The sequence below is a fragment of the Acinonyx jubatus genome, chromosome A2, assembly GCF_027475565.1.
Source record: "Acinonyx jubatus isolate Ajub_Pintada_27869175 chromosome A2, VMU_Ajub_asm_v1.0, whole genome shotgun sequence".
In the NCBI taxonomy this organism is placed as follows: domain Eukaryota; kingdom Metazoa; phylum Chordata; class Mammalia; order Carnivora; family Felidae; genus Acinonyx; species Acinonyx jubatus.
Genome location: NC_069383.1, coordinates 48428751 through 48451209, shown reverse-complemented (window position 1 = coordinate 48451209; position 22459 = coordinate 48428751). Strand labels below are relative to the sequence as shown.

Below are 22459 nucleotides of genomic sequence, written 5' to 3'. Positions count from 1 at the left end.
CCCGCCCCTCCTCTCCCTCCCCCGCGGACCGCAATGATTTAGAAGTTCAGGAATCCCACGTGACGTCACCGGGGGGGTGATGTAATGCACTCTAAATAGAATGTATTGTAATCTTTGCTCAGTCCAACGTGGTCCCTTCACCCGGGCTCCGCTCTTGCCTTCTCCACACTTGTTTGGTAAGTTCCTAAAAATACGGCTCGGCCACTTCTGGGGCTTTTGCATTTAGCTACTTTTGTTGCACTTGCCGCGGGAGCCATCTCGGGAGCGTACTTGGTTTGCAGGGGTTGGTTCTCGGCAGCAGCCGCGAGATTACTTGGTCCAGTGGGCAGGTCACAGGGCAAGGCGTAGGGAAGATGCGATGCATTTTTTTTTTTTTTTTTTGGAGGGTGATCTGTGTTTGTAAACACTTTGGCGGACCAGAGGGAAGTCCGGCCCCAAATGCTGGTGGACTGTGGAATTCTGTTGTGTCCTGAGGCCACCCCAGAGACCCCACGCCGTGTCGGTTCTGGAGCGCGTCTCAGTGGCCGCCGCGCCGTGCGACTGGAGGGATGCTAACGTGAAGCGAGCGCCGTGTCTTCCCCGGCGTGGTGCGTGTGTGGGAACGCGCGTGTGTTTCCCTGACACGGGGAACAGTTATGAATCGGGGGTGTGTGTTTGCCTCCAGAGACCTGGCAAGGTGCGGAACCCTCCAGAAGTGCGGTCGAGCGGAGGCAGCGGCGGTGGCAGCGGAGACGGCGAGCCAGGAACCTCCCCCCGCGTCCCCAACTTCCCGGTGATGCGGCGGAACCCCCGGAGAAAGTTTGCAAACTTCCAGCGGGCGCGGCGAGGACGCCGGGTCACCTAGGGGGCGGGCGGGCGCGCGGGGCGCTCGCTCCCTCCCGGTGCCGAGCCTGCTGCTGCCACCTCTCCCGCAGGGCGGCCCGCCGCAGCTGGTGGGCGCGCGCGCCCGGGGAGGGGACGTGGCCCTTGAAGGGCACTTGGCTTTCGCCCCAGGCGCGGAAGGCTCGAGAGTGGCGCGGCTCTGTTCGCTTTCACTCCAGCAGTCGTCTCCTGCCTCCGTCCGGTTCTCGCTGGCATCATTACCTCTTCCCCGCCGCTGCCCCAAATGACAGCTCCGGGTTTTGCCGCGGCAGCGCGGTGGCAGTTCCCAGGACCCGGCGGCGGAGCCTTCCTCTCCTGCAGATTTCTCCACGCAACCACTTAAACTTTTCATGAAGTTCTTAGAGGGGCAAAGAGGCGCGAAGGAACCAAGGACACGTTTTCTCCCGGCAGCTGCATCCCGCTTCTTCTTTGCCATAGAATTACTTCCTGGGGGAGGGAGTATCCGGTAGATAAAGCCCCAGACCTTGTCCACCCCCTCCCCAACTTTCCCTGAACGGGTGCCACCCCCCACTTGATGCTCGTTCAAGGCCAGGAACTGGAGTGGGTTGCTTGTAGGTTGCGTTGTCAGAGTCCTCAGAGTGTGTTCGATTTTTATTTTTCCCTCCCTCTCTGACATGTGTCAAGGAATAAAGGCTGGATACAGGTCCATTACGTCATTCTGCAGGCCAGTAAGTGTTTGATTAACAGCTTCAGATACTCGAGAGTTCGGGGTTTAGAAATGCTGACAAAGCAACTCTGCTTTTCCAACCACCCCCCCCCCCCACCTCCCCCAGCAGACTCGTACAGTCGCCCATTCCCTGGGCATCTTTATTGCCCTCTCCTCCGGTACCCCTCCTTCTCTACCCCCTCCCCCGCCCACACCGTTATCACTCTGGCTCCGCCTCTGCCTTCTACTGCTTTCCCCGGGGCGATCACTGTCCCCAGAGTGCGGTAAGAGCTTCTGGGGTCTGAAGGGAGCACAGTACCTGATCGCCGCACACGCAATCTGCCCCTTTCTATTATTTAAGGAAGGCACCAGCGAGCCCTCTTCCCCAAGGCGCAACTGCTCTGTCCGGATAGAAAAGGCATCTCAAGAAATGTTTAGAGTCGTTAGGATAATACTACATCCCTGTGGTGACTTAGGAAAACCACACACCCACTGCAAATAAAGTACTTAATTTTACGTAGCGCCTTCCTCCAACCGTTTAGCGGAAGAGGGAAGGCCAAGAAGTGAGGGTGCTGACTAAATCAAATTTAGCTGAACGAATCAAGAGTTAAACGTTTCGTTTACAAAGCGAGGGAATGTGAGTCACTGAACCCGAAGTACCTCACAATAAATTGGTGGATGCTTTTCTTTCTCTTAACCTTAAGTTTCTATATTTGAAGAGGAAATCTAAATACATAAGTCACCGAATTGAGTCAGAATCTTAGTATCTGGCAGTTGAAGTGAAAACACTGCGTGTGACCCGTTTAAGGGATAAAAGTAAAAAGAACTGGTGGTGGGGGAGGGTGTGTGTGTGTGTGTGTGTGTGTGTGTGTGTGTGTAAGCAGCAGAAATCAAATAAAAAGATCTCCTGACAGAGTTTTGGATTGAGCGGGGCAGAGGATCTGGGTGCTCTCTGATTTGAAGTTGGCGGAAGCTAAATTGAGGAACATTTATATTCCGAGTATGTGGGAATTTCTTGATGAACACACATGTTTTATTATAATCAGATCTACTTTCTTCAAGCAGCCATGCTGCGGGGAAGGCAGTTGTGAAACTTGTGTCTGGGGTCTAATTGACATCCTTCCCCAAGTTTGCGGTCGTATTTATTATTTATTCACCTCTAGAGATGCAATAGTATAACCCCTGCAGAATACATGTGCATCTAAAATGTGAAACTTCTTGTTTGTGATGTATAGACCTCAAGGAAAAAATGGCCCGGGTCACCAGCACTGGAGAGTGTGATTAATGATCAGTGATTTAGTGATCAGTGATTAGTGGTTTTATTCAAACTGTTACCTCTGACCAGAAGCACACATCAGAGGATTAACAGGCTCTTTAGATAAATGCTCATTAGTGGAAGGGGAAAAGCAAAGATAATAGGCATGCACCCAGGGACAACTTTCGAAGAAAATCATTCCCCGTCTTCAGAATAATAAGCTCTATTAACAGAAAGCCCTTTTAATTTAAAACTTGCTTTTATCTTGTAAATCAAAGTTAGATGTAAAAGTTTGTAGTGCCATTATAACCTAAATTTTCCCATATCCACTCGATGTGGATTATCTCAGTAGCGATATTTTTTTTTTATTTAAATAAACAATTGGACCTTCAGAGCAGCTGAACCCTGACAAGTTCTTAACTCCCAGGGTTTGAAGGTGTCCGTCCCCCCTTCTAGAATGGAGAGTGCAACTTGCTAGCTAGATGGCGCACTGTTATTTGGTGTTGTGTGCGGTGGAGTGCAGGAGTCCCAAGGAGCAAGTAGCTGCTTGCGAGGGGTTCTTCCACACTTCCAACAAAGTTGATTCTGTGTAGGCTTGGAGGCTAGACAGTTCTACAAGTTTTTAGTCACATTTTCCATGTCAGTCAAATCGGGGGAGTTCAAGGCTACTGGAAAAATTAGTCTCATTACTAAAAGAAACTTAGCGAACGAGGGAGGAAAGGAGGTACTGGAGGCCAGGAGGTACCCCTGGATTGCAGAAGTGATTGTAAAATAGCAGACCTGCTTCTCCTCCTCCTCTTCCTCCTCCTCCTCCTCCTCCTCTTCTTCTTCTTTTTGACTAAGAGCTAGTTTCACAATCTGTGGTCTGATATTCTGAGGCAAATCCTCAAAGCTTTATTTTCTTCCTAATCTTGCTGGTGAAAAAGAAGTTACTAGAAAGAAAGGAAGAAAAAAACCTGATTTGGTGACTGCAGGAAGCAACACGTTGCTGATTTTATTCTACAGATAATGGTAAGATGATGTTTCTTATGCTTATGAAGCAGAAAGGAACTTTGCAGTTGGTTAAATGAGGCCGGTCCTGTATCTTCGTAGATGAAATTCAGAAATGGAATTCTTACTTCACACTGAATTTTAATATTGCCTTTGTCAGTTTCCTGGGACTTGGTATAGCATTTTGTGTGGAAGGTGTGTGTGTGTGTGTGTGTGCGTGCGTGTGCATGTGTGTGTGTGTGTGTGAATAAGACCATTATTTCCTGGGTAAAATAATGTTCATGAGCATGTGAACTGCAGTAGGTTCTAACTGCTATGAAGCATGTTAAATAATGTGTCAGGTAAAAATTCCTTTTTCCATGGGCCTTCATGAATCACTTTAATAAGTACTTAAGTTTTAATAAGGAAGGCGTTTTTAAAAAAGAAACCTAAAAATGGAAATAAAACAAAAAAAACCATTTCCCACATACAAACCTAGATATGTATTCCCTTTGAAATAGGATGCTGTTGATTGAATATCAGCTATTACGCTATTACTTTAGTTTTAAAACTTAAAAAGAAAATAATAGAACTCGCTTGTGCTTCCCTGTAAATGTCCTCATTTTCCTTCCCTATAAATGTCCTCATTTTCCTTTGCTTGTAGCATTTCATATAAACCTGTTATTTTAAAATCCTAACTGATGCGTAACAACTTGTATTTTTCAACTTGACTGAGGATAAGCATGTTTGCTCAATTGATATATCTTCAAGCTGTTTCTGAATGTAAATTGCTGATATCCATAAACTGCCTGTCAATAAGAAGTCAGTTGTGACCCTATATAGTTTCTACATAAGTAGAGAGTTTATTAGAGCGTTCCCATAAAAGCATGGAAACTCCTCTGTGACATTGCAGCTTTTATTTGAATAGGAGGTTAATTGAATGGTAGTTTGCCAGAGAGACTTTTCCTGTATAGCTTTTCAATTACAGTAGATTGAAGATTTTCATACAACTAACTGTCAGGTTCCCACACCTGCAGATTCAAAACCAATTAATCATGGACTTTCCTTGCTATTTGTACCAATGTCAAGTTCCTGGTCTCCTGATTTCTTACTAATTTGCCTTTTAGCAACGGTACATCACTGTCCTATAGTATTTCCTTAGCATTGGAGTTAATTTCTTATTAAGCTGAAAATTGTTCTGTGGGAAGGTGATGTTTGCTCTATCCTCAAGACGTGAACTTTGTAGTTGGTTTTCTTCTGCTTGCGTGGTTAGATTAAAATTGGGGATCTGAGTGGACTTATTATGTTTGTCATCTTTTTTTCTCCTTCTTCACTTCAAAGCAGTGCTGTTAGTCACAAAATTAATGTGATCATGGCTGGTGTTTCCCATCTATGCGCTTCTTTTGCTTCTTACAAATTGGATTTCTACAGCAATTTAAGATCTTTTTTTAGAGGCAGCTTTCTTGGATGAAGATGGAACAATGATCTCAGTCAATTCATTATCTTGTCCAGTTTGACTACCAGCTGTATTATGGGAAACTACCAATGCTTTTTATAAATTAGTGTTTAAAAATTTAAATCTAGTACTATCTCTCTGAATGCTATTTAAGAACATTATGCAGTTGAGATAAGGTAATAAACTGGGAGGCAATAGCCTTAAACATTTAAGTGTGAGAAAGAAGCACTTTTGGATATGCTAAGCAGACTTAAAGAACCTTTGTGTATCGCTATTTGTAAACTAAATAAGCTATCTGTTTTGTGACATTGCTTTAAATAGAAACTCTGACACTTTAAAAGTGCCATCATGTTTAATGTTTTCCCTAAAAAGTTCTTACACTTTATAATTAGGAAAAGATCGGCAATTCGTGATTTTGAGGATCCATTAGTATTCCATTGTTGGGAATCACAAATCATGGATTTAACATAAGAGAAAAAGAGAGAGGGGGGGCTTTTATAAATTTTCAGGTAGTGATAACAGTACGCCAGAAACGAGAGTAGAATTTTTGAAGCTCATCTTGAGGCTCTGGGACTTTGAAAATAAAATTTAGAAAGTTTGGGTAAATGTCTGAATGCATGTTATTTTGGCATTCTTGTGTTTCTTTCCTTGAAGCTCACACTGTTGCTTCTTTCTGTGTTCTGAGAAATTGATCAGAATCAACTTAACACTTTAAAAACACATATTGTAGTCGCTTCCTTCTCTTTCTTCAAGGTTTACATTTCTAATCTCCACCCAAAAATGAACCAGGATTGAAAACTACCATGTTGGCATTTGGCTTGAACTAACCTTGGAGAGTAAGAATGCCTTCTGGACCAAGGATGCTGATGGTGAGATAGAAAGGCTTGTTGTGGCATATAGAGAGCTGGAGCTGGAGCTGGGGAGGCCTTCTCACTGACAGACCAACCTCATCACTCCTCGGGGGAGAACCTAAGGCCTGGTCCCTGGCTCACCGAAGCCCAGAGCTCGAGAGTACCAAACCGAGCCTAAAAGCGGAGTCCCTGCCTCCGGGCCGAGTTCTCTTTCCATGAGCCAGGCCGCCATAAATACCCTGGTCATGAATGAAACATTACCTATGGCTTTGGATACTGTGCTCTTTTTAAGCCTTTTGATCCGTAACCTTTCAAAGACAACTTTTTTTTTTTTTATCAGATATTTTGAATGAGTGCCCTGACTGTAAAAACTGTAGTTTCTATTCTGTTTATTCTGATAGATCTGTAACGTTAGTTTTTTTTTCACATTGACCTCCTTATTGGAAAACCATTCTTCTCATTTCACCGTTATTATTAGACATGCCCTGTTAAACTGTACCCTCCCGATTTGATTTGAGACTAAAAACCAGGCAGAACTTAAAGATGGTCCAAAAGACCATTTTAGAATAAGGCAGTCACTTTTGCCACTTCCTTTTTTTCTTTATCACCTTTGAAGAAGGGATCCGAGCAATTATTTAAAGTTAAATAATCGGGGCGCCTGGGTGGCACAGTCGGTTGAGCGTCCGACTTCAGCTCAGGTCACGATCTCGCGGTCCGTGGGTTCGAGCCCCGCGTCGGGCTCTGGGCGGACGGCTCGGAGCCTGGAGCCTGTTTCCGATTCTGTGTCTCCCTCTCTCTCTGCCCCTCCCCCGTTCATGCTCTGTCTCTCTCTGTCCCAAAAATAAATAAACGTTGAAAAAAAAATTTAAAAAAAAAAGTTAAATAATCTTTCTTTCTGTCGAATAGAGCCATGAGTGCTATTTTCATTCTGCCAGATGTACTTTTGCCCAGAACCTCTGTCTAATATATTATCTTCCCAGGTTGGTATATACGAGAGTATTTGGAGATGAATATTACATCAGAAGTGAGTTGCATCTAGAAGTATGCTCTTTGAGGTTTGACTGGCAAAACTTGACGAATCACAGCTAATAGAAATCACGCATGCAACATAGGGGGCTCCAGAGCACCACACATCTGATTTAAGATGACATTTAGGTTATGCTGTGTTTAGGATGGGGAACAAGAATATCTCAATAGAAATCTTGAATGCATCTACTGGATGTGTTATTTGGCTTGACCCGTAGGTTTCCTTTCCAGCTCTTTGCATGAACACTTTATATCAGAATTCAGGTCTCTTTTATTCTTTTATTACACTGAGGAGCCCCTGTGTTGCATGATTCCTCAAATACAACGCTTTTCAGCCAATTTTATGCAATTCTCTCTGCTGGCTTCCCAAGGGGGAAAACCACATGCAACAAAAAACATCTTTGTTTTTGCTTGAATTAGCTGATTATAAGAAGAAATACATTTAGCTCCATTTGCCAGGCCTGGTAGGGGCCTATCACTTTATCAAAACAAGATCTTCTTCTCTTAAGTAAGCGACGATGCTGTTTGGCCTCTGAATGACCAGGTACTGATCTGTGCACCAGAGGATAGAAGGCATTGAGGATCAAATCTGTTTCCACCAGGGTACCTAGGTATGCTGTGGCATACCATTATGAACAGCCTGATTTGCCTTCCTGCAATGACAGCCTTGTCCAGAAAAACACTGCCTTCTGGGAGGAAAGACAATATGCTCAATTCTCAAACTGCTCACTTCTGAGCAGGGACTGCCGGCCGTGTTGAAGATGGCTTTCAGAATGCCGGTTATTTATTAAACTACCACATGGTAATGGTAAGACATTCCCAAGCTAGAGCTCAACTATCTACATCTTAAAAGCCTTAATGGTCCATTCTCTGCATTTTTCTTATGCTAATGTTTTTCTAGATTTATTTTTGAGTATCCGTTCTGGTGACTCTGCTTCCAGAGTAACCCTGCAATACCAGGTCACAAGTGTGTGTAGAATGGGAGAGGGAACATTTTTCCATAAGGGAAGTAGATTTTCATATCAAATCTTAGAAGAAATGATTAGCAAGACAAAAGCGAGAAAGATTTGAAATCCAATGGATGGCTCAAAGGCCCTGCCATAACTCTGCCAAACAGTACGGTTTATGGCAACAGGAAAAGCCTGACACTGGAAGAGGGAATCCCCTAAGTGCTGCCTTCAATTCATTATGCTTCTCTGCCTCAGTTTCTCTGTTTGTGAGAAAAGAGTATTAGTTTTGACCAGCTCTGTCCAACAGTGGGAACCATAAATACAAGCCACCTATGTAATTAAAATGTTCTAGTAGCCACATTAAAGAGGCAAAAAGAAACAGGGAATTTTAAAAAATTCATTTATATATTTTGAGAGAGAGTGCACACACACATGCGCAGGGGAGGCTGTGTGGGGGGCGGGGGTGGGGGCAGAGCTAAGCAGGCTCCACGCTGAGCACAGAGCCCTACTTTGGCTAGATCTCACCACTGCGATATCACGACCTGAGCTGATATCAAAGAGTTGGCCCTTTAACCGACTGAGCCACCCAGGCGCCCCAAGCAACAGTTAATTTTTTTAATAACATTTAATTTAATCCAGTATATCTGAGATATTATCATTTCAGCGTATAATCAATATGAAAATGTTGATGAGATATTTTGCGCTTTTGTTGTTGCTATTGGTACTGAATCTTTGAAATCTGGTTATTGGTCACACATCTCAGTTCAGACCAGTCACAGTTCAAGTGCTCTGCAGGCACATGTCACCAAGTGACAATGGTGTCAGGCAATGCGAATCTGGACTCTGCTTCAATGGTTCTTCATCTGGCAGCCCAACAGAACCACCCGTGGAGTTTATAAAAAAAAAAATGCCGATACCTATTCCCCACCCCCGATTCTGATTTGATCGGTTTTTGGGTGGGGGCCTGGGCCTTTGTATTTTTTAAAAGCTCCCAAAGTGTTTCTAAAGTGTGGCCAGGTTTGGGACCTGCAATTCTATCTGATCTCCACGGTGTCTTTTGTTCTCATATTCTATGATCTATTGACGGAAAGGGACTGCAGTAAAGCATTCAGAGTTTGAGATTAACCGGTAGTTGTTGTAGGCACGCGCCAAAACATATTTAAGGAGATATAATCAATAAAAATTAAAACGTCCAGGGGCGCCTGGCTGGCTCAGTCAGTTGGGCGTCCGACTTCGGCTCAGGTTGTGGTCTCACAGCTCCTGAGTTTGAACCCTGCATCGGGCTCTGTGCTGACAGCTCAGAGCCTGGAGCCTGTTTTGGATTCTCTGTCTCTGTCTCTCTCTCCCCCTCCCCAACTCATGCTCTGTCTCTGTCTCTCTCTCTCTCAAAAATAAACATTAAAATGTACAGATTGAATAATTTAGAAGAGGATTCTTTGAGCCACAGATGAACTCAGTTTTGTAGGAGTTTCAAATATCTTAAATGGTTATCTTTCCCCAAAATATTACGATTGGGTTTGCATGCAGCCTCTTAGAAATCCTCCATTTTGGAGAAGGCCAAGATCACCACATTTCAGTGGTTTTGCTAGCTTACTTCTTTGCCTCAGCTACTATTCTCCTTTAGCTCTTTCTGGAGGGAGAATCTTACTTCGTTTGAGACAGCTGGGTCCCCTTGTGTTTTCCTCTAAGCTTTTAAATAAGCTTTGTGTCATTGCAGAGACCAAACTTGCCCTTTGCTCACGTCAAGAAGTTAGTAACAGTTCTTTCTAGTTGCCATCCTTTAAAGTATTAGAAGAATCAGTATTTCCTAAGGCACATCAGCGTGTTCTCTTTTGATAAATGTTTAACGGCGTGTCAGTTTGTGCGTTCACTAAGGGACGCAAAGAACCCAAAATTAAAAACAATGATTTCCACACTCCTCACCCATCTTCTTTCCAAGTCAACAACGAGTATTGTTTGTGGAGGGGAGGAGAGATCTCAGGGACGGTCTCTTGTGACTTGGTGCTGCTGAAAACCTCTGCATTCCCGAATTCGTGAGTCATTCCACCCCAAACCTCTCTTCTTATCCCCTGCATAGCAGTGTGTTTCCAAGTACGTGTCTATGTGGCCACGTGCTTTCTAAACACGACTTACAACCATTTTTGGTACAAACTGGCATGTTTCCTCTACATTTTGTGATGATAGTATTTGTGTTTTCTGTCAGGTCATTCCATTCATCAGGAAAATTTTACCCTCCTTTCATTAGAAGAAACTGAAGGATTGACAAGGCGGGACATCGTGTTCATTCATTAGAAGGGGGTGAGGCAAGCACTCCCATTTATTAGTACCTAAAGATAAGCACTGTTCTGGGTGGTTTCCAGGTGGCGATTTGCCAATTGTGTGTATGATTGCATTTGTCTTTGAGTTTACAAGTAACTTTTTTTTTTCCTGATGCTTTTGCATGCGTTACTTGTACTTAAATGATGTCTCTGCTAATAACTTTTGCTTCCCAGCTCCAGGCTGCATGTACCTGGACTGATTAACAAATACATTTGGGTATATCAGCCTCTTCACATGAGACCTATTCTGAAAGTTGCACGGAGACATCTGTTACAAACCCGTGTTTTCAGTGGTATCTAGGGAAACTTTCCTCTAAGGCTAATTTGTGATTGACTTTCGAGGACTTTGTGGAAGGAGGGTGAGATTAAAGATGTCAGTTGTTCAACTCTTTTGGGGATTGAAAGTAAAGGGTTTTGGGTATTCATTCACTAAGCAAGACAGATAGCTCCTGAATTATCTTGAGTAAAACATTTTAGCTCTTGTTTTACCAATGTACTGTCTTCACACTTGGCCTGAGTCATCTGCTTTTGGGTATTTGGCATTTGTTTTCTCCCAGTAATGACTGGGGTTGGACTTAGCCATGTGCAGTTTCTGTCTGCACCTCTAGGTCTTTCATGCATGAGATACAAGCCGTGATTAATAGTGCAATCTGTGACTAGTGCCAGGGAGGGGTTATTTTGGATCTTTTTCTAGGCATTCTACTAACGTGAAAACAACTCTAATATCCACACATATATGTGGTTATGGTGGTCAAGCTTGTATATAAATAAAAACCTCTGCCAGGGCGGACCAGGAGGTGATTATCGTCTTTCTTGGGATGCCCACGGATAAATTGTTCCCCTTTTGAGCAAGTATCTATGGGTCACATTGATTTAGACACACGCATTGTTGATTAAAAGGTATTGCGAGGTTAAAAAAAAAAAATTGAAACCATATTTAAGACACTCCTCTTTTCTAATATGGCCTGTCCCAGCACACGCTGTTTACAATTTCATCTTCCAGCTTTTGCAAAGCCAGATGACTAACGACCACCATTCTTAATGCCGTGCCGGTGGACGTCATCGCAGATGACGGTGCGCAGAGTTTTGGCACCATGAAGAAGCATGTAATTTGAAATTGCGCTTTTTGTTAAATACCCATGCTAATCTCCCAACCATTCAAAACATTAAAAAAACAAAACAAAACAAAACAGTGATGTCTGCTCATTGAATGGAGGCAGCACTGGCAAAGATGTACCTTTTTCTTTTTTTTTTTTTTTCATGTGCCTTAGAAGCACTCACAGAAATCAGGGAGAAAAAACTGCATGTCATTATTTGACATGCCCTTTGGAAGGGACATCCTTAAGACAGACAGGTTAACCCTTTAACCCAAGGGTCATTTTTACCCTTTCGAGGAAATGTGCCTTCCCCCCCCCCCCCCCCGTAAAGCACAACAACTACAGTATCTTTAAAAGGAAGGTTGCACATGGGATGCTGTATCTTTATTTAACATTTAGCAGATATTTTAGGAGGGTCTGTGTAGGAAGTCTTATGTTCCTTTACATGGTTTTTAGTTATTTAATGTTTGTTTCAAAAAAAGAGGGGATTCTGGGGATTGGTTGCATAACAGTGTAAGTATTACTGCCACTACGGAAGGATACACTTAAAAATAGTTAATAGTAAATTCTTTGTCGTGTGTACTTTAACACAATTAAAAGAAAGGGGGGGGAGGGAGAGGGTTTGCATGTTACCCATTCTCCAGATGGAGAAATAGAACGCGTGGACCAGTTTTTCAAAGTTAGGTGTAGCAGCTTTAGTGCCTCAGTGGGAAGAGCAAACATTTAAAGAGGACTCGTGTGTTTCTGATCGCTGCAGAGAGGTGACAGGTGTGTAATGCGATTCTAATACATAGGATAATCCAGGGAAGACAACAGCTAGTCGCGTAGCCCTAAATGCCTTTTTTTTTTTGGAGACTGGCTTGCATCTTGATGGGCCCTATGTATAGAAAGCCGTGTCATTTCTATACATGGTGTGAAAACCACACCATTTGGGATTATCTGTTTGTATTGACTTGGTTGCCTTTCTCAGTGCAAGGATCTGCCCAAATGAAAAGAGATGGACTTGTAGTTTATGTACTTCCCTCCCTCTGTCCCTGGCTTCCTTCCTCCCTTCCTCTCTCTTTCCATTTTACCCTTCCTTTATTAGATATTTACCGAGCACCCGTTACGCACCAAGAACTGGGGATACGTGATCAAAACCAGAGTCCCTCTCCTCCCAGAACTTACCAGTAGGACAGACACCAAAAAGGTCTCTGCGATAGAGTATTGTGAGCATGCAAGCCTGGAGGCAGGAAGCCCAGTCAGGGGGTTAGTGTGGTTGTCCAGGCAAGAGGTGATGGTGGCTTAGCTACAATGGTGCCAGATTTAAAAACCATTGAAGAGATGGTTTTTATCAATATGACTAGGGGATTGATTTCTGGAAGATGAGGGGAGGGAAGAGTCCCTACTCGTCCTAAGGAGAGAGGGAGCCTGGCGGGATAAGATTGACCCGGTATGGAAGCCTGGATTGTCCTTTGTGGCAGTAGAGGACTGGAGGGTTTCTGCCTTGGACTTGAGTCCGAGTCCTTGATGGAGAGCAGAAAATAGCTGTGACTAGACATTCCAAGAGCAACTGTAACTACAAACGGTGGCACAGTTGGTCATTGGGTTATAGGCAGTGCAGTTTTGATAATTTATATCAGAGAGTAGCCTCTCCGAAGAGAGAGGCAGCCACCTCCCAAAGCAACCACAGCTGAGGCCCCAGCAGGGTCCAGTGCACAACTACACATATTCGTTTCCTACGGCCGCTGTTAACAAAGCACCACAGCCCGAGTGGCTTTCAGAAATTTATTTTCGAGAATTCCAAAGTCACGGTGTCAGTAGGATTGGTTCCTTTTGAGGGCTGTGAGGGGAAATGTTTCTAAGTGTCTCAGTTTGGCTCATAGATGGATGTGTTCTTTTTTGTATCTCTTCACATCATCTTCCTCCTGTGCCCTTCTGTCTCTGTGTGTGAATTTCTCCTTTTTATAAGGACACTAGTCCTATTGGATTAGGGCCCACTCTAAGGACCTCATTTTAACTTGATTACCACTGTAAAGAGTTTGTTTCCAAATAAGATCACATTTCAGGGTACTGGAGATTTGGGGGGAGCACAGCTCAACCTGTAATAGTAGGTAAACCTATCAAGAAGGCAGCACCCAGGGCAGGTAGTAGTGGGACCCTACGGGAGCCGGTAGGTTTGGAGTGACATGGCTCATAACCAGACATTTTTTTAGCACATGTTAAGCATAAACTTCTGATGGATCCCCAGAAAAGCTTGGAACAAGTCTTTAGAGTTGAGGGTACATACATTACCAGGTGTGGACAAAGCCAGCAAAACAAGGCTATGCTTTGAAATAGATATATACATATTGCCCCGATTACTGAATTCGCTAATACAGGCATTGTCCTTGGTTTGGCCTTGAATTTGTCTTCCCAGCTTGTGAAAGAGCAACACCAAGTTTTAACATTGAAAACAAAGAATTAAATATAATTAGTTTGTCACCCTGACAGGTTTAACAATCATTGTTTTGATGTGGTAACATTTACTTATAAGAACAATAGCCACCAGTTCCCATACACAACACACACACAGACACACACACACAGACACACACACACACACACACACACACACCACAGGTTGAACATAGATGTTTCCATGCAGGACAAAAGAAATTAAGCTTTTATAGTTGTTGATGAATAATTTATGCCTATGTGCTACCTCTGCTTTACGCAGCGAAAGCACAAAAGACAAAATTCTGTGTTTTAAAAATATATCATAATAAATAACAATCCAGTTAAAATGGGCAAAGGGTCTGAATTAGCCGTTCTACAAAGAAGATATGCAGATGACCAGTAAGCATACAAAAGGGATGTTCAACATCACTAGTTACTAGAAAATGCAAATCAAGACCCTAGTGAGTTGCCTCTTCCTACGCTGCAGGAGAACGATAATAAAAAAGGCGCACAATAACAAGTTTTGATTAGGAAGTGGAGACATTGGAACTTCCATACATTGTTGGTGGGATTGTCTAATGGCATAGCCACTTTGGAAGACAATTTGGCAGTTCCTTAGAAAGTTGAACATGAGCCTGTGACCCAGCACTTCCATTCCTAGGTCTACACCTAAGAGAAATTAAAATAGATGTCCATACAATAACTTGTACGTGAATGTTCACAGCACTGCTATTCACAATAGCCCAAATATGGAAATAACCCAAAGTCCATCAACTGACGAGTGAATAAATAAGTTGGTCTATGCGTATATTGGCAAACTATGTTTATAAGAAGAAATACTGACCTTTGCTACGGCATTCATGAACCTTAAAAACATTATGCTAAGAAAAAGTGTCGGACAGAAAGGACTGCATGTTGTATGATTCCACATATATGAAAGGTCCAGAATAGCCAAATCCAGGGAGGGAGAAGGTAGATTAGTGGTTGCTAGGGCTGAAGGTGGGGCTGGGGACTTGGGAACCACTGAGGGATGTGTGGTTTCTTCCTGAGATGATGAAAATGTTTTAAAATTGACTGTGGTGCTTTTTGCACAAATCTGTGAATATGCTCAGGCTATTGGAATTGTACGCTTCAAGCGGGCGAATCACGTGGTATAGAAATGGTATGTCAAGAAAACTGTTAAAAAATGTCACACATCATAGAGAAAAATATAGGATGCTAAATTTAATTAGGTTATATGCCAAATAGAATATTTTGATCTAATAACTTCTCTACATTTTTGGGATGAACATACCAAGCGGGGCAGTGGAGAAAGGTTGATATGAGCATTGCAGATCTTCGAAGTAGGAATGGTCAACGACTGAAAAGCTTACAGCATACTCCATGTGTCTCCAGCCCATACCTCTCTTCTGGGCCAGGAGCCCTAATTTCTAGGTTCACCCTGGCCATTTCCTCCTAGATGGACTGCTCCTGCTCCTTAAGTTTCTGATTGGTCCAACAGGAACTAATCTTCGTCGCGTTTCTTCTTCTGACGCATCCATTTCAGCAGAGGCCACTGTTGTCCTCTGGGTCCTCAGCTTGAACCTTCATGACAGTTGCTGACTTCTCCTTTTCCCTTGGCCATCACAAACATGTCATTGCCAAGTCTTCCAGACCCCATTGAACAATGTCCTGTGATTTTTGTTGTTCTGCCTGTCTCTTTCTCATTCACTTCCTTCTAGGAACCAAGAATTAAGGGGAACAGAATTATTTATCGAGTCTCTATTGAGCCTGCTGTTTTGACCTACTATGTCAGCCTTCATAACAAAGCTACCCAGGAGCCGGACTTACCCCTTTTTATAGATAAGGAAAGTGAGGCTCAGAGGATAAGGGACAAACCAATCAACATGATAAAGGAAATGTGACCTATAAATGGAGGAATTGGGGTTTAGAACTGTTTTATCTCGTCCCTGAGCTCAGACTCTTTCCGTTGTGACTATGAAATAAATCTTTCTACCCTATGGCTCTGAATGTGTCATTTCTCTGCTCAAGAGCCTTCACCTTCTGTTTTAGCTGCCCCCGCCTGCCAGGCCAACCCCAGCCAGCATCCCTGTATGTATATCCCATATTAAAACCAGATCCATAATAAACTCTCATTTGTGTTAAGTGCCTCTCTGCCATGTTGAGACTCTCCCCTTCCCTGGAACATCCGTACTTATCCAGCACACCCCTTCCCTGCAACACCTCACCTGTTGCCTATGCAAATACTCATCTCCCGATCTCCCCAAATAAAAAGTAAATGCATAATAAGTTCCGTAGTATTTTCTTAAAATGTTTCTTATGATTAAAAAATATCTTCTATTGTAGTTATTTTCATATTTGTCATAGATTCCTTCTCTTGGCTTATAAGCTCCATAACAGCAAGAATTGACTCTTGATCAGTTTGGTTTCCCTCATTGAACCTAGCATATAGTCCTTACGCAGAGTAGATAATTAATCTTGAGTGAATTCATTATAGGGATACTAGAATATTGTTCTTTTTTGTGAATTTCCTATGACCAGAGGGAGGTATTTGTTTGTTGTTGTTGTTGTTGTTGCTTTGATGCACAGAGAGAGAGAGACAGAGAGAGCACAAGCAGGGGAGGGGAAGAGGGTGGGGTAAAGAGAATCTTAAGCAGACTCCAAGCCCGGCATGCAGTTCAAGGTGGAGCTTGATCTCATGTGAGATGAACACAAATCAAGAGGCGGATGTTCAACCAACTGAGCCACCCAGGTGCCCCAGAGGGAGATATATGATGTCTGGTGAGGTGAGTGTTCCTGGGAAGACCAGCCTAGGGAGCTTCTTTAGGTATATGGATAGATGTCCCTACAGCATAAAAAACTGTTGTCATAATATTTCAGAACTTCCAAAATGGAGTGAGATGAGTAAATCACAGAGAATGTCACAACCCTAAGGAATCATTGGTTTTTCATTTTTACATTCCTTTCCATACCTGGTCCAGATAACAATTTTTAAATAGTTTTAATCAGAACATAGACACGTTTTAAAACGCTGCTTCCTTCACTTAAAACTATACCACAGGCATTCCTTCATATTGCTACATAGTTTTCAAAACGATGACTATGTGTCATATTCCATTGAGTTGCTATACCATAATTTCTTAACCATCCCCTATTGTTTGCCATTTAAGTTTGTTGTGGATTTTTTATTATTATTACAAAAAAAAAAACCACATGCCGTGTCTTTTGGCAAGAGAAATATATACTCTGAAGACCTTAATCTCCTTCGTCTTGTGCTGGCTGAAAAAAACCCTTCCTTTAGGCTTGAGTTTGGACAAAAATGTGTTGGAGCTGAAGCCGGTCTTGGACACCCTCACCCTCACTTCTATCCCTCTTATTTCTGCCCCTCTTCCTCTTAGCACATTCTGTTCCACTGCAGTGCCTGTCACAGGAACTCAGGCCTTCCCTCCTCCCCAGACACTGATCTGTCTTCCACAAACACTGCCCTTCTTGTCCCTCTGCCTAGCCACATTCTCTCTTCTTCTCTTGCTTCTCAAATCTTGGTAAGATGTGAACCTATTTCCTGGGAATTTGTCATTTTATTACAAAATGACTTCTGGAGATGACCATGTGGTAGCCCAACAAAGTGCATCATTAAAAGTGTGCCTTTGCTCTCTTTAGCTAGAACTCTTCCAACAGACAAAATGTCTATACAAGTAGGTATATATTATAAATATATAATGCATTATATAGTAGTAGTAAGTGCTAAAAGGAAAGATTAGACTGGGTGGGTGGTACTCTGTTCTCTTTTCTCCTTCAGGTGGGGTAGTCAGGGAAGGCCTTTCTGAGAAGGTGACATGTGAGTAGAGGGGCTGGAGGGAGGGGTCCTTCCTGCAGAGGTCCGGGACAGGCGCTTTGCACACAAAGGGATCTGCTCGTGCAAGGGGCCTGGTGTGTTCCAGGGGCTGCAAGGAAGGATGCAGACATGAAGATGGTGAGGAAGGAGTGGGATGTGATGGGTGGGCTTGCAGACCATGCTGTGAACATTGGATGCTAATCTTAGCGACGAAGGAAGCCACTGGGGAGTTTTGAGAAGAGAATCCATCACTTCTAAAGACCTCCTCTGTAGCTGAAGAGTGGACTTGTAGAGGGTAGGGTGGCAGCCGAGACGTGTTAGGAGGCAAGAGACCATAGCGGCTTGGACTAGATGATCGTGGGCGCTGAGAAGGCATTTGGCTTAGTTTGGAGGTAAAGCTGAAAGGGCTTGCTGACAGATTGGGGGTGGGGGTCAGGGAGCTATCAGGGAGGATGCTAAAATTCTTGACCTGAGGCATTGGGAGGATGGAGTTGCATCAGCTGAGATGGGGAAGATGGCCTGTGGAACAGGTTTGGTGGTGAGAAGTGGAACTCAACAGGGAGCCTGTTATGTGTGAGATCTCCAAATAATACGGGATGTGGAGTCTGGTGTTCCGGGAAGGAGGTTGGGCTACAGCTCTAGAGTCAGGAGCACAGTCTTGGCATCAGATAGGCCTGCCTCATCTCACAGCACACAGCCCCTCACTCAGTGGGCCCCAACCACCCTGAAGTTTCAGATCCTCGAAAGCACTAAGCCCTTCTCAGCTACAGGGCCTTTGCATATGCTGTCCTTTTGCCTAGACCATTCCTGCCAAGATGACAGTTGCTTTTCCTTGGCTCCCTAATCTATATTAGGGTTCCCTTGTAAATATTCCTGCTACCCTGAACCTTTCCTTCCTAGCATTTATAAATTTTCAGATTTATCTTTCTGTAAGTGATTTTTAATTTTTTTAAATTGGGAAATCCATTATGTCCCACTAGAATCTGGATTCTTCTCATGCATGTTTAGTTTATTACCATTTTCCCAACATCTAGCCCTGGCACATAGCAGACACTTCTTCGATATTTGCTGAATGAATGGATGTCTGTTATTAATTTATTACTTTATACATGATATATTGTAGTTCCTCTATTTGTAAACATACAATTTCATGAGTAATCACACCTAATGATTTTCTTATCTTCTTAAAACATAGCTAATTGGTTATTTAATGGCTCCCTGTTTTTTTTTTGTTTGTTTGTTTGTTTGTTTTGGGTGTGTGTGTGTGTGTGTGTGTGAAAACACTTAGTAGATAATAGGAAGGAGTAGGCTGTGGTTAGATTGAATGATCGGTGGCCTGTGAAACTTTCAAAAGAAGAGGAATTTAAGGCTTATATAAACTTCCTAATCAAAATCCCTCTACCTCCCGTTTCCCTGTCAGCAGCTCTGTTGCATTTCTGTGGACACCTGTATCTAACATTGCCTGAGGTTATTTTATAGTGACCTTTGACAAGACCTATTACTTCCTACTTGCCATGTGCATCGCCATGTTTATGGGGTGGGGGCAGACAAGGGTGGCAGGGGAGGGGTGGGAATGTGGTGGGGGATGAGAGGATCTGAGCTGGCTGATGACCTCCTTTGATGACTTAGAAAAGGTCTGTTGTCTCCAGCCTCCTTGGGAAGATTATAGGAAATGATATGTGAGGGCAGCGATTTGATTTCCTGAGAAAGGGTTGTTTGGTCATAAAAGAGCTTTAGGTCTTTGTCTTTGACAGTATAGAACTGTATGGAAAACAGGATTAAATTAGAGAATGATCTCTTTACTGTCTTTGAGAAAAGGTGCTCATGTTGTTTGAGAAACACATATACCGGTTCCATAAATACATATGTGTGTTACGCTGGTCTATATAGAAATTGATTGAGGGATGCCTGGGTGGTTCAGTCAGTTAAGTGTCCGACTTTGCCTCAGGTCATGATCTCATGGCTGGTGAGTTTGAGCCTTGCATCAGGCTCAGTGCTGGACAGCTCAGAGCCTGGAGCCTGCTTCGGATTCTGTGTCCCCCTCTTCTCTCTGCCCGTCCCCTGCTCATGCTGTCTCTCTCAAAAATAAAAATAAGCATTAAAAAATTAAAAGAAATTAATTAATTGATGTGTGTGTCATTTGGGGAACTTCATGAAACAAGGTCACCATCTGTAGAGATAACATTGTGAAGCATTTGCTCAACAAATATGTGTTGAAGATTTGCAGTGCTTCCTATTATCTATATGGAGTGAGGCCCTGGGGAAGCATGGTGAACAAGAGAGAGAGGTCTTTGCCTTCGTGGAGGTCATAAAATCCTCTGAATCTCAGTTCCCTCATCTGTAAGATGGAGATTGTAATAATACTTTCTTCATAGCCTTTGCGAGAGGAGTAAATGGCCATGAATGTGAAAACACAATTAGATTTAAAAATGGTATGTAGGGGCGCCTGGGTGGCGCAGTCGGTTAAGCGTCCGACTTCAGCCAGGTCACGATCTCGCGGTCCGGGAGTTTGAGCCCCGCGTCAGGCTCTGGGCTGATGGCTCAGAGCCTGGAGCCTGTTTCCGATTCTGTGTCTCCCTCTCTCTCTGCCCCTCCCCCGTTCATGCTCTGTCTCTCTCTGTCCCAAAAATAAATAAATGTTGAAAAAAAAAATTTAAAAAAAATGGTATGTAAACTATGAACGGCTATTATGATCGATGTCCCGAATATAGTTATTATTTCCTCTGGGACTAAATCCTGAGTAATTATTTCTAGTTTTGAATATCCTCCAACCCTACACAACCTAAGATTTTATTCTCACAATTTAGGGAGCTACAATTTTCTTTCACTATAGTCCTAACAAAAAGAAAGACAATGTGAGGTATGTAGTTTGGGTTATAAACAGTTGTGTTAGTTAGCTATTTCTGTGTAACAAATTGGGGCCCCTCCTCAGCATATATTTATTAACTCAGAGTTTCTATGGGTCAGGAATCTGGTTATTCCTTAGCTGCGTCTCCTGGCTCAGAGTTTCTCTCAAGGCTGTAACCAAGATGTTGGCCAGAGCCACAGTCACCTTGAGCCTCATCTCGGAGAAGATCTGTTTCTAAACTCACATGGCTCTTGCAGGTCTCAGAAGTTCCACACCAAGCTCATTACATGGCTATTGGCTGCTTATCTGGCCAAGAGTAAGCAAGGGTTCTAAGAGGGAGAAAGTGAGAAGTGACAGTCTTTCTTTCTCATCTTATCTCAGAAGTGGCATCCCATCACATTTGCCATATTCTGTTCATTAGAAGCAAATCACTAGGCCCAGCCTGGACTCAGGAGAGGAGATTACACACGTGTATATTAGAAGACTGGGATCATTAGGGGACACGTCAGAGACTGCCTCCTCCACAGTACTTGTAAATGACACTTTGAGTTAATGCTGTATTTATGGCATCGATAATGTTACACCATTTGAAATGAAAGACATAGAGGAAAAAAGCACCACCATCCCCCTAAGAAACAATAGTTAGGGCAGACGAGGGAAGGTGATGTTAGAGCCTTCTAGATTTTGACTTGGAACCAATAAAGAATCCTGGTTCGTTCTTTTGCTTTTGGCACTGGCTCAGGCTTGGATATTTAGAACCTCTCAGTTTTTCGGGAAAGCATTTGAAAGGCGCTTTCCAAATATTGGTGGTAAACCAAGATCAGTCTTTCCTAAGCAAGAGTACCAAATTAAAAATACGTTAATTTAAATTCGTCATTTCACAGGATTGGTATCTCATCCATTCACTTGATTACCCTTAACCTACACTTGGAAAACAAAGCTGATTCCATCATTTGGAGATTGAGGGGGAGGGCATTACAGGTATAGAGGAAACCTAGTGTTATGGGAATAAGCTTGCCATGGTTGAGAAAAAGGAAAAAAGATCAGTGTAGCCCAAGTGTAGCGGGCAAGGGGGCAAATGCTATGCGATGACATTGGACGTGAGGTGTGGCGAGCCAGGTTAGGGGTTTCAATTTCATCTAAATGCAATGGAGGGAGAGTCATTGCACAGTTTACGTGACTACAAACAGTGACGAGTTATTATTATTTTTTTTTAGTGATTCTAATTCCAAGTTACTGCATCTAGTTGTTTTGGGGAGAGATATTCTGGAATCTGTTAGCTAAAACGGTGCTTGGGCAAAGATGAAACAAACACCGAAACTTTGTGAAAGGATGTTATAATTATGTAATGTGTTTAATGGAGTTGAAGACTTGTGTATTTCTACCAGCCAATGGCAAAGGCAGTGTGGTGGATGCATTTGGAATGAGGTCCTCAAAGCATAGGGATTCCTAGTATTACGTTAGTTCATGCGACAGGACTTAAATTCATTCAGAAAAACATCCAGTGTAGGAGTCTTTTTGGCATATTCTGTGCATATTTTCTCAAACAAGCAGCCATCATTTTTCTGTTGTGTCATTTATGGCTGTTGCCTCTATGCAGTCCTATGGCTCTTTTCTAAGCCAGCAAGCGCCCAGGCAACTTGGCAGTGTCTTCTAGGATTTTAATATTAGAGCACACCATTTAAAATAGTGGTCTTGGTAACTTCTCTTTCCTCTAAATTCCCCCTGAAAGCTGACCTTGCGAGAAAAACACCCCAGAGAGGAACACAGGAGAATCTATTTTTCCTGAAAGAGTAGCTAGGAAGGGAAGGTTCCAGAGTTTTAACATGGGGAATCAACCAGTCCTAAAATCTCCTTGCTGGTATGTTCCTCTCTGAGTCAAGATGAATTTTAGCTGGCTTGCACAAA

At 43.1% G+C, this 22459-nt stretch overlaps 1 protein-coding gene across 6 annotated transcripts in view; it reads left to right on the top strand.

Moving 5' to 3' along the window:
• Nucleotides 1–22459, top strand: part of CREB5 (cAMP responsive element binding protein 5) — a 484504-nt gene that overhangs the window by 86567 nt on the left and 375478 nt on the right. For 3 of the 6 annotated variants that reach the window (XM_053218280.1, XM_053218284.1, XM_053218283.1), the window contains exon 1: nucleotides 4386–6077. The exons of 1 other annotated variant lie outside the window; for it this stretch is intronic. In XM_053218280.1, the coding sequence (XP_053074255.1) occupies nucleotides 6051–6077 (27 nt within the window). In that variant the 5' untranslated portion in view covers nucleotides 4386–6050. Of the gene's footprint in view, nucleotides 1–93; nucleotides 177–1565; nucleotides 3795–4385; nucleotides 6078–22459 lie in introns of those variants that run through there. 2 more of the 6 variants (XM_015085960.3, XM_027075175.2) reach the window with 2 other exon arrangements.